At 35.2% G+C, this 12,992-nt stretch overlaps 1 protein-coding gene across 1 annotated transcript in view; it reads left to right on the plus strand.

Annotated features, from left to right (window-relative positions):
* The window catches only part of CEP135 (centrosomal protein 135), a 57,185-nt gene that overhangs the window by 24,117 nt on the left and 20,076 nt on the right, over window positions 1-12,992 (plus strand). The window contains exons 11-14 of the mRNA XM_063108738.1: window positions 901-1,053; window positions 1,924-2,076; window positions 5,844-5,921; window positions 9,957-10,108. Of these exons, the coding sequence (XP_062964808.1) occupies window positions 901-1,053; window positions 1,924-2,076; window positions 5,844-5,921; window positions 9,957-10,108 (536 nt within the window). The remainder of the gene's footprint in view (window positions 1-900; window positions 1,054-1,923; window positions 2,077-5,843; window positions 5,922-9,956; window positions 10,109-12,992) is intronic.

The raw sequence follows: 12,992 nt of genomic DNA on the forward strand, positions 1-12,992 counted from the left end.
AAGATAGTGGATTTTTTTTTTTTTTTTTTTTTGCAGCAGGCCATTATGGGGATCAGTACCCATGACCTTGGTATTATAACATTGCTCTTAATCAACTGAGCTAACATGCCAGCCCCTGGATCTTTTGAATTGTACTGCAATAATAGGCATATTCTTGTTTTAGAAATGTTGGAAATAGTTGCTTATTCAGTGAATATCCTTAATTTACACTGCCGGTAGAAATATTTAAACTTATCTGATTGCAAAAATAGACCTCATGTAGTTCTGAAGCTGGGACAGTTGGAGGTTGATATGCCTGGGAAGTTGATGTTAGATTCAGTCACAAAAAATACTGAGGAATGTGCTAGGCTATTATGGTTACTTGGACTGAGTGAGCATTCACACACATACCTTCCTGGTCCCTTCCCTGGAGAGGGTTATAAACTAGTGGATCCAGAATCACTTGGAGGGCTTGATAAAACAAGCTACTGGCCTACCTCCAAAGTTCCTGATTGAGTAGATCTGGGGTGAGCCCCAAAATTGGCATGTCTAAAAAGTTCCTAGATGCTGCTGATGCTTCTGGTGTGGTGGTTACACATTAAGTGTCACTAGTATGAATAACTCCAGAAGAATGACAGTTGAAGCATTTGATGGGATTTGATCAAGTAGTATCATTGGTAGCTAGGTCCTTCCTGGGAACTTGAAGGCCAGGAAATTTGCCACAGTACTGCCAGTACTCTCATCTGCTCCCATAGACTACAAAAAAAAAAAAAAAATTGTGTTCCTTAATTACATTAAAAGAACTTGTGTTCTTTTTGTCTGTTAGCATCTTTCAGTCATTGTCTTTACCAGCATCCTTGTGACAACCATGTGGTGATAATTGTAACAAATGATAACTTCTGTTTTTTAATTATGTTTCAGGGTGATTACAATTCAGAGATTTACCTGATCACAAGAGAAAGAGATGAACTTCAGTGTATGCTTGAAAAATTTGAAAAATATATGGAGGATATACAGTCCAATGTTAAATTATTGACAGCAGAAAGAGATAAACTAAGTGTCTTATATAATGAAGTAAGAAATTTATTATAATTAAGCCAGTTAACTATAACGGAACCAGTATATATCCTTTAAATTACTGTACTATATGGACCTTGTGATGTTCCTTTATAATTAAAATTGTAAGTAGTAGTTTCTACTATCATCCTGTTCCCAGAACAGAGATTTATCTTATTTTTTTGTATTTATTCTTCCTCTTTTCTAGCCTATCTGTCAGGTCACTTAGAGATAGTCTCCTAAAACTACCTGGAACAGGTCTCAGGCTGACTCTGAGCCAAGTTTATCCTTGGGATTCAGACGTGATGGGTAGCGCCCACAGTTTAAATACATTGGCTATTAAGGACTTAGCTTCTAGTGAAAAAAACTCTAGGGAAGAGGGAATTGAATTGGTACAGCTTGGCCCCATTACAAAGCCTCAGTTATCAGAGGGCAAGGTGAGTTTGAGAAAAGCATGGCGTCTGTCAACGTAAATTTGTTCCCATATTTATCTCCCACGAAATCCTATTGCTACATTGAGAGAGGGAGAAGACATGAAAGTTAAAAGGGTTGAAAGAGTCATTGTCACTTTTTGAGCTTTTTTGGGTTTCAGTGAAAATTGATCCACTTCTGGGCTTTCCCCACTGTTGGTTTAGATTTCAGCTTTCTTGGGTCTGCTTGGTTAATTCCTGCTTCTCTGTCTGCTGTCTACTTTCCAACATTTTGTGGCTGACACTTTCATTGATCACCTTGTCTTTTTGGTTTCATTATTATTACTATTTTAATCCTTTCACTCTCATTTCATTGGGATTTGGGAAGACATCGAAGGTAGCATGTCTTCAGTATGCCTTTTTTTAAGTATAAGCATATCCTAAGTGTTTTTTACTTTTATTTTTTAATTCCTTTAAGGCTCAGGAAGAATTATCTGCACTAAGACAGGAATCCACCCAAACCACAGTCCCCCATAATATTATTAGTCTTATGGAAAAGGAAAAGGAACTTGCATTATCTGACTTAAGAAGGATTATGGCAGAAAAGGAAGCTTTAAGGGAAAAGTTAAAAGTAAGTAATAAGACTGACATATTTTTCAAAGGTAATTTATTGGCAAAAAGAGAGGTCTTTATATATACATTTTCCTGTGAAGTTACTATTTAGAATGTACAACTAGATTAAGGGTTGGCAAACAATGGCACAGAGGTCAAATCCAGACACTTTATGTATAGCATGAAAGCTAAGAATGGTTTTTACATTTTTGTTTCTTTTTTGAACATTTTTAAAAATTATTATTATTATTATTTTTTTGGTGGCTGGCCAACATGGGGATCTGAACCCTTGATCTTGGTGTTACAACATCATGTTCTAACCAATTGAGCTAACCAGCCAGTCCCTTTACATTTTTACATCATTGAAAAATATTAAAAGAAGAACATTTTATTGTCAACAAATAAAGTGTTATTGGAATACCTTGCTCATTTGTTTACATATTGTCTGTAGTTTCTTTTGTGCTGCAGTGGCAGAGTTAAGTAGTTGCAACACATATATATGGCCCACAAAGCCTAAAATAGAGTCATGCATTGCTTAACAACAGGAATAGCATATGTTCTGAGAAATGCATCAGTAGGTGATTTCCTCATTGTGCAAACACTATAGAGTGTACTTACACACACCTAGATGGTATAGCCACTACATGCGTACGCTATACGGTATTGCCACTATCATATATGCAGTCCATCAGTGACTAAAATGTCGTTATGTGGCGCATGACTGCATGTACTATCTGGTTCTTTACAGAACAAGTTTCCCAACCCCTGAACTTACCAGGAAGTTTCTCATGTGAAGAGGGATCTTTTTTTTTTTTTTTTTGTAACAGCTTTATGGAGATACATACCATACAGTTCACCCAAAGTGTACAGTTCAGTGGTTTTTAGTATAAGCACAGACTTGTGCAACCATCACCACAATCAATTTTAGAGCATTTTCATTACTACCAAAAGAAACCCCTTTACCCATTAATGTCACTCCCTGTTTCACTCCGGTCTCCTCAGCTGTGGTCTACCACTAATTAATTCATTTTTCAGTCTCTGTAAATTTGCCTACTCTGGACATTTCATATAAATTGAGTCATTCAACATGTGACTTTTTTATGTCTGGCTTCTCTCATTAGCATAATGTTTTCAAGGTTCATCCATGAATAATGCTGCTATGATCATTTGTGTACAATTTTTTGTGTGGATATGTGTTTTTATTTTTCTTGAATATATACCTGGTCATACGGCGAGTCTGTCTTTAACCACTGAGGCTAGGCTATTTCCCAAAGTTGGCTGTACCACTTTATATTCCCACCATCAGAGAATAAGGTTTTGATTTCTCTACATTCTCACCAATACTTATTATTTGTCTTTTTTATTGTAGTCATTTTGGTGAGTGTGAAGTAATATCTATTGTGGTTTTGATTTGTGTTTCTCTGATCGCTAATGATGTTGAGAATCTTTTCATGTGGCCATTTTGATATCTCTTTTTGAGAAATGTCTATTCACATCCTTTGCCCATTTTTAAATTCAGTTTTTTGTCTCATTATTATTGAGTTTGTAGGAGTTCTTCATATATTCTTGATATAAGCTCCTTATCAGATATATGACTTGTAAATACTTCCTCCATTTTATGGATTGTCTTTTCACTTTCTTAAAAGCTCAAAAGTTTTTAACTTTTTTTGGCTGCTGGCTGGTACAGGGATCTGAACTCTCAACCTTTCTTTTCTAAAATATAATTGTATGTATCTGTGGGCTCTAGCATTGAATATCAATACCTGTATGCAATATGTAATGCTCAAATCAGGATCATTAGTATATTCAACATTACACAATGTAATCATTTTTTATAGCCCTTTACCAATTTCTGACTAACCATCCCCTCCCCGTTCCACCTGGTAGCCTCAGTTCTGTTCTCTCCTTTTGAAAGTTTAGCAAATTATAGTGATTGTTGTCTCTTTCTTCCTTCCTTTTTTTTATTAGCTTTTTTCTTTTAGCTCCCACTTATGCAGTTTTTCTCTTTCTGTTCCTGGCTTATTTCACTTAGCATAATTTTCTCTACGTTCATCCATGTTGCTGCAAATGGCAGAATTTCATTCTTTTTTATGGTAGAGTAATATTCCATTGTGTATATGAACCATGTTTTCTTTATCCAGTTGTCTGTCGATGGACACTTAGGTCATGAACCCTTATCCTTGGTGTTGTCAACACCATTCTCTAACCAACTAAGCAAACTGGCCAAGCCCAAAAGTTTTTACTTTGGATGAAGTCCAACTTACCTATTTTTCTTTTGTTTCTTGTGCTTTTGGTGTCTTAGTAGGGGCAGTATTTTATAGTTTCTTTTATAATCTCAAAAAAAATATTAATATATGTAAAGCACTTAACAGTGCTCAACACATAAGTACTAAATATTGTTATTATGGAATCCACTTGCAATTAATATTATTAAATTAATGCTTTGGAAGTAGCAGCTAAAATTAGGAAAAAAACATCTAAGCATTAAGGATAGTCTTTATGTCACAAATTTTCAGTTAAAGTTTTACCCCAAAAATACCATTTAAAAATGCTTTTAGTTGGATTCTTTTGGAGTACTGTCTTCCAGAAAATGTTTTCTTATAAAAATAAGTGTTAAAATTACCAAACAGAGAACTTCTGTGCAATATGTGCAATATAGCAGCTTTTAGCACAAGCTACTGACTTATCCTTTTCTATATCTGTTGAAATGACCAAGGAATTTAAAAATAGGATTTAAAAAATGCAGTAGTACTGAAAAGTCAGAAAAAGTGACATTCATATTACTAGAGTCCTCCTGGGTTGTAGAAGGCAGGATTCTGTGAGATAACAAGTTCTTCACTTAAAAACTGAGCTAATCATCTCAATCCTTAAGATTCCGCCATTATTTTCTGTTATTCCACTGTGAATAACACCCAGTTGTGAGATCCAGGCATCACTAACTAAGCTCTCCCTAAAAGCTCATCTCTCTCAATTAATCATCCAGTCCTGTCAGTCTACCTCTTGAATAATAATTAACATTTATTAAACCATGTGGGAGGGTCTGTTTTAAGTGCTTTTTACATGAACTAGCTCAGTAAATCTTCACAGTATCCTCTTCTGATAGGTACTGCTTACAGGTAAAGTCTCTCAGTTACAGTGAGTTTAAATAACTTGCTCAAGGTCACCCAGCTGTAAGTCGCAGGGAGTTTGGATGGAAGTATGAATTCTCACTAGAAAAACTCCTAATGAGCACCAAGTTATAGGTATATTGCCTATCCTAGACTTAGCAGCATCAGCAGTTGGATAAGGTAACCAGAAAAATAGCTCTTGTGTTTATACTGTTGACCTGCTCATCCTTTGGAACTCTGATCTCTTGCATGGCCCTGTGGTATTCTATTTTTTAAGTTTTTTCTTTCTTGGCACCCTGTTTCTCTTAATCTCCTCTTGTGAGGGTGTACTCCTGAGCTTATTACTTACCCTGTTGGTTTTCTTCTCCTTTTGTAGTTGTGTACCAATATAGATTGATCTGTATAAATCTTTATAAATGAATTCATACCAGTCTGTGTCTTATGCTACAGTCACACATGGAGATAGTGTGAAAGATAAGGACCTATTCTGTGCTTTTTTTTTTTTAACCAAAGGCATCATTTCTGTAAGATGTCTAATGATTTTCTTTCTAAAATGTTTGTAGGTTTTATGAAAAGAAAAGTAGAATATAATAGTTATGTAGAATTGCATTGCTTACTTTGGTAATTTTGTTTTGTTATCTTACATCAATGAACATTTTCTGTAAAAATTCTCTTTCAGAATATTGAGGAAATGAGTCATTTTGGAAAATCAGAATTAGAGAAAACTATTGAACATTTGACATGTGTTAATCATCAGGTAAGTTATCAAACTTGATTTGGGATATATTGTGTTGTACAAATGACTATGTCAGTTGTAGTTTTATAGATTGTATATTTTTTAAATTAAAAAACAGTATGCTAGGAAGGCTGTATAATAGCAATTAAGAGTATGTATACTCTGAAGGTTGATTACTAGGATTTAAATCCATCTCTGCCTCTGTTACTTACCATTCTTTTTTTTTTTTTTCTGACCTGTAAGGGGATCGCAACCCTTGGCACGGTGTTGTCTGCACCACGCTCAGCCAGTGAGCGCACCGGCCATCCCTATATAGGATCCGATCCTGCGGCCTCAGTGCTAACAGCACCGCACTCTCCCGAGTGAGCCACGGGACCGGCCCTGTTACTTACCATTCTGTCCCCAGTTTCTTTATTTGTAGAATAGGAATAGTGCTAATAACTTATTTCTTAGAGTTTTTGTGAAGATTAAATGAGTTAATACATGTAAAGAACTTAGAAGAGTGCCTGGCATCTTACAAGCACTCAATAGGTATTAGCCTTGATTATTGTTTTGCTCTTGTAAAAGAAAAAAAAATCGTATAATACACAGACATAGAGTAAAAGGTGAATTTCACTTTTATTCTTTATTACTCTCTCTAGAGATAGGATTTTTAACAATTTGGTATGTTTTCTAACAGTCTTTTTTCTGTGTTTTATTTTGGCTTTCTACTACTATGTCTTCACTGTTTTAATTTGTTTGCCTTCTAATTCTGTCATGTGGATCAGTTGATTTTTCTCCTTATCATGGGTTGCGTTATCTGCTTTGCATGCCTGGTAATTTTAGATTAAATGCCAGACTTTGTGAACGTTACCTTCTTGGTTGCTAGATAGTTTGTATTGCTATAAATACTCTTAAGGTTTGTTCTGGGATGCAGGTAAATCATATGAAAGTAGCCTGATTCTTTTTAGTTTTGCTTTTAAGCTTTTTTATGTGGGGCCAAAGCAGCATTTAGTCTTGGAGTAATTTTGTTTCACTACTGAGATAAAACTCTTTTGAGTACGCTACCTGTTGCCCTGTGAATTATGAGATTTTCAAATACCTGGTGGTAATAGGCACTATTACTGGCTCTGCATGAAACCTGAGTATTGTTCCCTCTAATTCTTTGATGGCTCTTCCTCTGGTCTTGAGTAGCTTTCTCCGTGCTGACCTCTGCTCAGCGGAAGACTCAAGGGTTATCCTCTCCAGATCTCTGAAGCTCTCACTCTGTGCAGCTCCCCTCCAGTATCTGCCCTGCAAACTCTAACTGCCTTGGCCTTCCTTGACTCTCAGTCCTGTTTTCTAAACTTAGGGGAGAACACTGGACTCTGCCTGGGTTCCTTTCTCTGTGCCACAGTCTGGAAATTCTCCAGGCAATCATAAAGCTCATCTCATTTGTTTCCTGTCCTTCAGGCATCCATTATCGCCTGATGCTCAGGGTCTTAAAAACCATTGTTTCAGTGCTCGCTTCGGCAGCACATATACTAAAAACCATTGTTTCATATATTTCATCCAGTTTTTAGTTATTTCAGATAGGAGGGTAAATCTTATCCCTATCACTCCAGCTTGACCAGAAACTAAAAGTGAGAATTAATACACTGGAAAATATATTTGAAGGAAGTACTAGAAGTCATTGGAGAGAGACTAGGATATAGAAAATATAAAAGATGTTAAAATGTTAAAGAATAGAGTAAGAAGGTCTAACATTTCGAGGAGGTTATAATAGAATGTGGGAGAGGCAGTATTTGAAGAGATGATGACTGATAAATTTCTTTGAAAACACAGAAATCCTCTAATTCAGAATGCACAATGAATTCCAGAAGCATGCCAAGTCCCAAGCATGATAAATAAAAAGAATACACGTACTATTTTAATAGTGATAAATAATACAAAGTACCTACGGATAAATATGCAGGATCTTTATAGAAAACATTATGTAACCTTATTGAAAGGCATTAAAGAAGACCTAAATAAGTGAAGCAATATATCAAGTTTATTAAAGGTTGACAGATGTGGTGTTTATAAAAATCATATAAATTCTCCCCAAATTGATCTAGAGGGGTGATGTAGTTCTAGTTGTGTGTGTGTATGAAAATTGATGATAGATTCTAAAATTTACATGGATGTAAAGAGCCAAGATTCACATAAGAAATTTTAAAGAAGAACTGGTGCTGGACTTGCCCTACCAGATATGAAGATATGAAGGCTTTAGAATCATAGTGATTAAGACAGGATTAAGAGGAGAGACTAATAAAACCTGGTAGAGAGCAAACCCACAAATATAAGGAAACTTGATCTGTAAAAGAACTCAGATCAAGGGGAAAGGAACCATTATTCAGTAATTGTTTCTGAGACAGTTGGGACAATTGGCTATTCATATTTTAAAAATAAGAAACTGGATACTACCTCAAAGAAACCATGCCCCCACATCAGTTTAAGGTTGCTTGCAGTGTTGAATGTTCAAGACATGACTACATTTTTTAAAGAAATGGGGGAGAAATAATAATAATAGCACTCATTTATATGGCATTTACTATGTGTCAGGCACTTTTCTCAACATTTTATAACAAGACAAGCCACTAACTGAGAGAGCAGGTTGCTACACATTTAAGTCTCCTGCCAAAAACTCAACAGAATATGTGAATTGACACTTCACGGAGGAAGAAATTATAAATGGCTAGTAAACAAAAAGATGTTCTAACTCAATAATAGGGGAAATACAAATTAAAACCACAGTAAAATCATTTTATATCAATCAGGTCATCAGAAATTAATAGGTTGTACCAAGTATTAGCTGTACATCTGTACATGATGTTTCTTACTCTATTCACTTTCCTGTGTTTGCTTGTCTATTTCTATGTGAAACCCACACTATTTTAATTACAGTAGCTTTCTAGTTTGTTTTGATAACTCATGAGGCAAGTCAACCTGCCTTCTTTTCCCCCCAGATTTTTCCTGTTTTTTCTTAACTTCCTTTTTTTCTAAATGAATTTCGGAATCAAATCTAAGCTACTTCCTCCCTTTTAAAAAAAAGATTCTGTTACGATTTTTATATTATTTCATTGAATTTATGATTATCTGAGGAAATTTTAATACATTTACAGTATTGCATTCCCATCCAGAAACATGGTATGTGTTTACATTGTCAGGTTATGTTTTATGCCCCTGATGAAATTTTTATAGTTTCCTCACATAAATCTTGCTTATTTTGTGCTTGGTTTTAACATTTTATGCTCTGGTTTTTTACTCAATTGAGTCCTATCTACTTACTGTTTTTTAGAAATTCCTCAAAATTTTTTGTATTAGTCTGTTTCCGTTGCTTATAACAAAATACTTGGAATTGGGTCATTTATAAAGAAAATGAAATTTATTGCTTATAATTTCTGAGGCTGGGAAGTCCAAAGTCCAGGGAACACCTCTGGTGAGGGTCTTGGTGGTGGTGACAGTGACAGCAGGGTATCACCTTGCAAAATGGCAGAGCAGTGAAAGCAGAGAGAGAGAAAGACAGACTCTCCTCTTTTAAAGCCCTCAGAACCACACCCCTGACCACCATTTTTAATTCATTCACTACTGCATGGTCCTACAATCCAATGTCCTCTTCAAGGCTCTACCTTTCAATTACCATAAAAAGATTTCCTACCCTCTTAACAGTCACAGTGGGGGCTAAGTTTCTAATACATAAAACTTGGGGGACACAATTCAAGTTTCAGTGAGTTTTAGGGGGACATCCACTACAGTTTCCCTTCCTGTTTCATTGCTGTTATCCATATATATATGGATATATATTTTTTCTTTCTCCTTTCTTCTTTTTATTTTTTTTTCTTTGTATCTCTTCTTTCATTTTGGTGATAGTGAGGAGGAGAGATAAATGTGTATCCCTATTCTGACATCTAGAACCTAAAGTGTACACGTTACTTTAAAAGTGTTTTTTAAATAAACCTAATTTATTTCCTTAGTTTTCTTCTAAAAATATTAGTGCCTAGGAAAAATAAAATTAAGATAATAAGATATATACCTATTAATTTTTTTAACTTATAGCTTGAAAGTGAAAAATATGAATTAAAGTCCAAAGTGTTAATAATGAAAGAAACAATAGAGTCATTAGAGAACAGATCAAAACTGCAAGCTCAAAAACTTAGCCATGTGGCTGGTGACTCATCTCATCAGAAAACAGAGATGAACTCACTTAGGTAAGTTTATTGAAAGTATGTTATTTCACTTCTGGGGACATGTATATGGTTATGTAAAGTTCATAATCATGGTATTTTGGACTGGGCCTTGAGCATTACTTTCCAAAGTTGGCCTTGGAGCAGAATCTCTTGGGAGCTTTTGAAAACTGTGCATTTAGGGGCTAATCTCTGGAGGTCCTAATTCACTGAGTAAATTTGAATAGATTTTGAATACTTGTATTTTTAAAAACTTTCACAGATTTATATGATCACAGGCAAGTTTTTGAACCTAACTCCTTTTAAAATCCCCCTTAATAGATACTTCAGATCATTCATACTTCATAGTGCAGAACTGCCGAAAATTATAGAATTTTTTGCTATCTGTGTCATTTTTCGTCTTTTTCTTGCCTCTTTGAAAGAAATGTAAAGTCAGAATATTTATCTCCTCTTTTTAACCCTTTCTGGCTTAGAAACAAATTTTTAACCAAGGGGCAGTGGGTAAATGACTACCATGCCTTTTAGGAAGCTGACTGGTAGAAATATAGAACATGGATTTGAGTCTTAGAGACTGAGGGTGAGCAATGGAGACCAAGGGTCTGGACTGAAACAGTGAAAATGAACTTGGATAATAGAGGTCAGATATAAAAAACATTTCTTCCATAGAATTAAAAGGCTTGGATGCCTTATATTGGGATGAAAGAGAGATACAATAATGAAGAATGTTTATCTTAGAATATTGCATTGTTGATTAGCCATTAATCAATTTATAATACAGAAGACTCAAGGAAACAAAAAGCCACCAAAGTTAATTTTTTTTCTGGACTAGGTAGCTGCAACAAGTAAAATACTGAAAGTCAGAAAAAGGGGACCGCTCTGAAGAGTCAGAAGCTCTCTCTAGTTTGCATTAAGAATCAGGAAAAGATTTTCAGATGTCAGTAAGTCATTCTGTGAAACTAAATCAGTCATGAAGCAATAACAACTTGAGATCAGAAAGGATTGTAATAATGATGATTTTTTTAAAATGATGGATAAATTATAACTGAAGGGTTAGTGAACAGTAGATTAGCTATTGCAGAAAACTGAGTTGGTGAAATAGAAAACAAACTCAAGAAATTCACCAGAACTCAGAATGACAAAAAGACAAAGATCCAATATATAAAAATAAAAACTAAGAATCACAAAAGTGTATAGTGAAATAAACAGCAAAAGTGAGAATCAAAGGATTGATTAGGAGAAGAAAGGCCTGAAATTATAGTTCATAAGGGCTCCCTGATTACCAAATAACTTAATGAAATAAGAACTGGGTGTGTCTGGTTAATTAAAGAATACTGTATTAGTGATTCATGTAGGCCATCTGCAGTTTTGTTCTTTTGCTGTTCTGACTACTGTCTTGATAAGTTAGACTTTAGAAAAAACTAAGGTAGATGCTGCTTTTTTCCCTTTTTTTTTTTTTGAAATGTAGGCACTACATATACCTCAGGAAGGAGAGCTGAATGGATCAGCCCCTCTTCTTCTGTTTTTTTTTTTATATATTCAGCTCTAAAAGTACAGATACCGTGATATATTTCTTCCACCCAGAATTATTAGTCTAGCTAGTATCTAGCTGACTTTTCACTTTTGTATCTAGCTGACTGGATCTGGCATTTTAATCCATTTTGCTTTTCCTTCAGATTATAGCTATAGCACCTCTTACCTTTCCTCATAGGAGGCCCTTTCTAGTCTTGGAAGGCAGAACTTTCAGTATCCTGTCTTGGATAGCCTAGCCTACAAGTCCTTTGGAGTTTTTTTTTTCTTATCCTGATATCCTTTTCTATTATGAGCTCAGTCTGCCTCTTCCCTCACCTCGGAGTAATTCATTCACTGTGCTATAGGAGGAGATTGTGAGATTTTTTTCTCTCTACTTTGCATAACCTGGGGATATTGCATTATTTCATAATTTTATTTTGCTCTGACAGAAAAACATGACTTATCTTGTCTCTCAGGAAAGTGTATTAGTCACGTTCTGCATATCAGTAAATGTTGGTAGAACCATGAGTTCAAGCTGTTGGGTCCAAATCCAGAACTAAACCCAAACAAACTGTAATATCCAGCATTCTTCATATGAAAGCAAAGTCACGTTATCCAAACCTCGTGCCACTTTCAATATGGTTAATAGAGCTCTTGCTACTTGTTTAATAATCACATCAAGTTCTCTGACTTGACAGGAAGTCATTTAAGAAGCTGATACTTAGGTAGATGAGGGATATGTTCCTTTCCATCCACCTGATGGACCTATCTTCTCTTTCCCTTCCTGCATCAAGCATTTTTTATACCAAATTTCAGTACTACCAAACAAGCTTTTCTTTATCAAGGACAGTCACTAACTGCCCTAATAGAGGGTATTTGGTCTAGTCTCTTGGTATAGCATCAAGGACATAATATAAAATCCCACTTTTTAACTGCTTTTTAAAATCAAATGAATGACTGTCATCTTCCTTAAATTGCAGCATTTAATGAGAGCTGGCATTTTATACCCAAAATCCAAACTCCATATCCTATAAGGGAACAACTTTCTGCCCAGGAAAGATGGTCTTTTAGCCCCTCGGAACATGCTAGCCAGTCTCCAGAGCTGGGGACCACAAACTTTTTCTGTAAATAAAGTGTCAATATTTTAGACTGTGCAGACCATGCGGTTTCTGTCACACGTACTTAACACTGCCTATGTAGTGCAGAAGTAGTTGTGGACAATATATAAATGAATATATAAATGAAGAGGTGTAGTTGTTTTCCAGTAAGACTTTACTTATGACACTGAAATTTGGATTTCATATGATTTTCATAAGTCACAAAATAATAGTTTTCTGTTGAAAAATTTTTTCAGTCATTTAAACATGTAAAAACCACTTGTAGCTCTCAGACCTTACAA

Source organism: Cynocephalus volans, chromosome 9, assembly GCF_027409185.1.
Source record: "Cynocephalus volans isolate mCynVol1 chromosome 9, mCynVol1.pri, whole genome shotgun sequence".
In the NCBI taxonomy this organism is placed as follows: Eukaryota; Metazoa; Chordata; class Mammalia; order Dermoptera; family Cynocephalidae; genus Cynocephalus; species Cynocephalus volans.